Source organism: Malassezia pachydermatis, assembly GCF_001278385.1.
Source record: "Malassezia pachydermatis strain CBS 1879 chromosome Unknown scaffold25, whole genome shotgun sequence".
NCBI lineage: Eukaryota > Fungi > Basidiomycota > Malasseziomycetes > Malasseziales > Malasseziaceae > Malassezia > Malassezia pachydermatis.
Genome location: NW_017253161.1, coordinates 1 through 714, shown reverse-complemented (window position 1 = coordinate 714; position 714 = coordinate 1). Strand labels below are relative to the sequence as shown.

The window sequence follows — 714 nt, the reverse complement described above, 5'->3', positions numbered from 1 at the left end:
GGTCATTGGCTTCTTTGGCCTCCGTCTTATCTTGGTGGTGGAGCGATATGTATGGATTGTCTTCTTTATTATTTTCCTAATTATTTTCGGCGAAACTGGCAAATACGCGGACAACCATGCGCCTGCCAAAGTCACTGGGACCACGCCGCTGGCAGGCGCAGTGCTGACGCTGATGGCCGTGGTATATGGCTCGAGTGCGTCGTGGTCGACGATTGCTTCTGACTACTATGTCCACTACCCGGTGAACGTGAGCCGGACCAAGGTGTTTGTTTTGACAACCTGTGGTCTGTGCTTGCCTACCAGCGTCGGTATGTGGTCGGGCGCTGTGCTCGCAAGTGCGCTGGATACGCACCCCAACTTTAATGCCTCGTACGAGGAGGGTGGTATCGGTTATTTGTTGCGTGATATGCTGTACCCTATTGGCTTTGCCAAGTTCCTGCTTGTGTTGCTTGTGCTGTCAGGCATTTGCATCAATATGCTCAACACCTACAGCGCAGCGATTAGTCTGCAGCATCGGAAGCGGCTGCCTCATGGTATTGCTGCCTCGATTGTCTTCCTCATTGGTGTCGTGTGCTGGGTCATGGGCATGTCGGAGACTTGGTACATTGGCCCCCTCGCCAAGCTGTTTAGCGAGTCGGGTGGTGACGTCTCGAATGAATTTACATTCGTGTTCACGCTCGTGGCGTATTTGCCGCTTCGTTGGCTGGAAATGAC

General features: G+C 53.1%; 1 protein-coding gene across 1 annotated transcript in view; it reads left to right on the top strand.

The window, feature by feature from the left end:
- Window positions 1-714, top strand: part of Malapachy_4284 (nucleoside) — a gene marked incomplete at both ends in the record, with an annotated part of 1079 nt that extends 365 nt beyond the window's left edge. Inside the window, one exon of the mRNA XM_018138735.1 lies at window positions 1-714. This exon is cut by the window's left edge and continues 56 nt beyond it. Within this exon, the coding sequence (XP_017990029.1) occupies window positions 1-714 (714 nt within the window).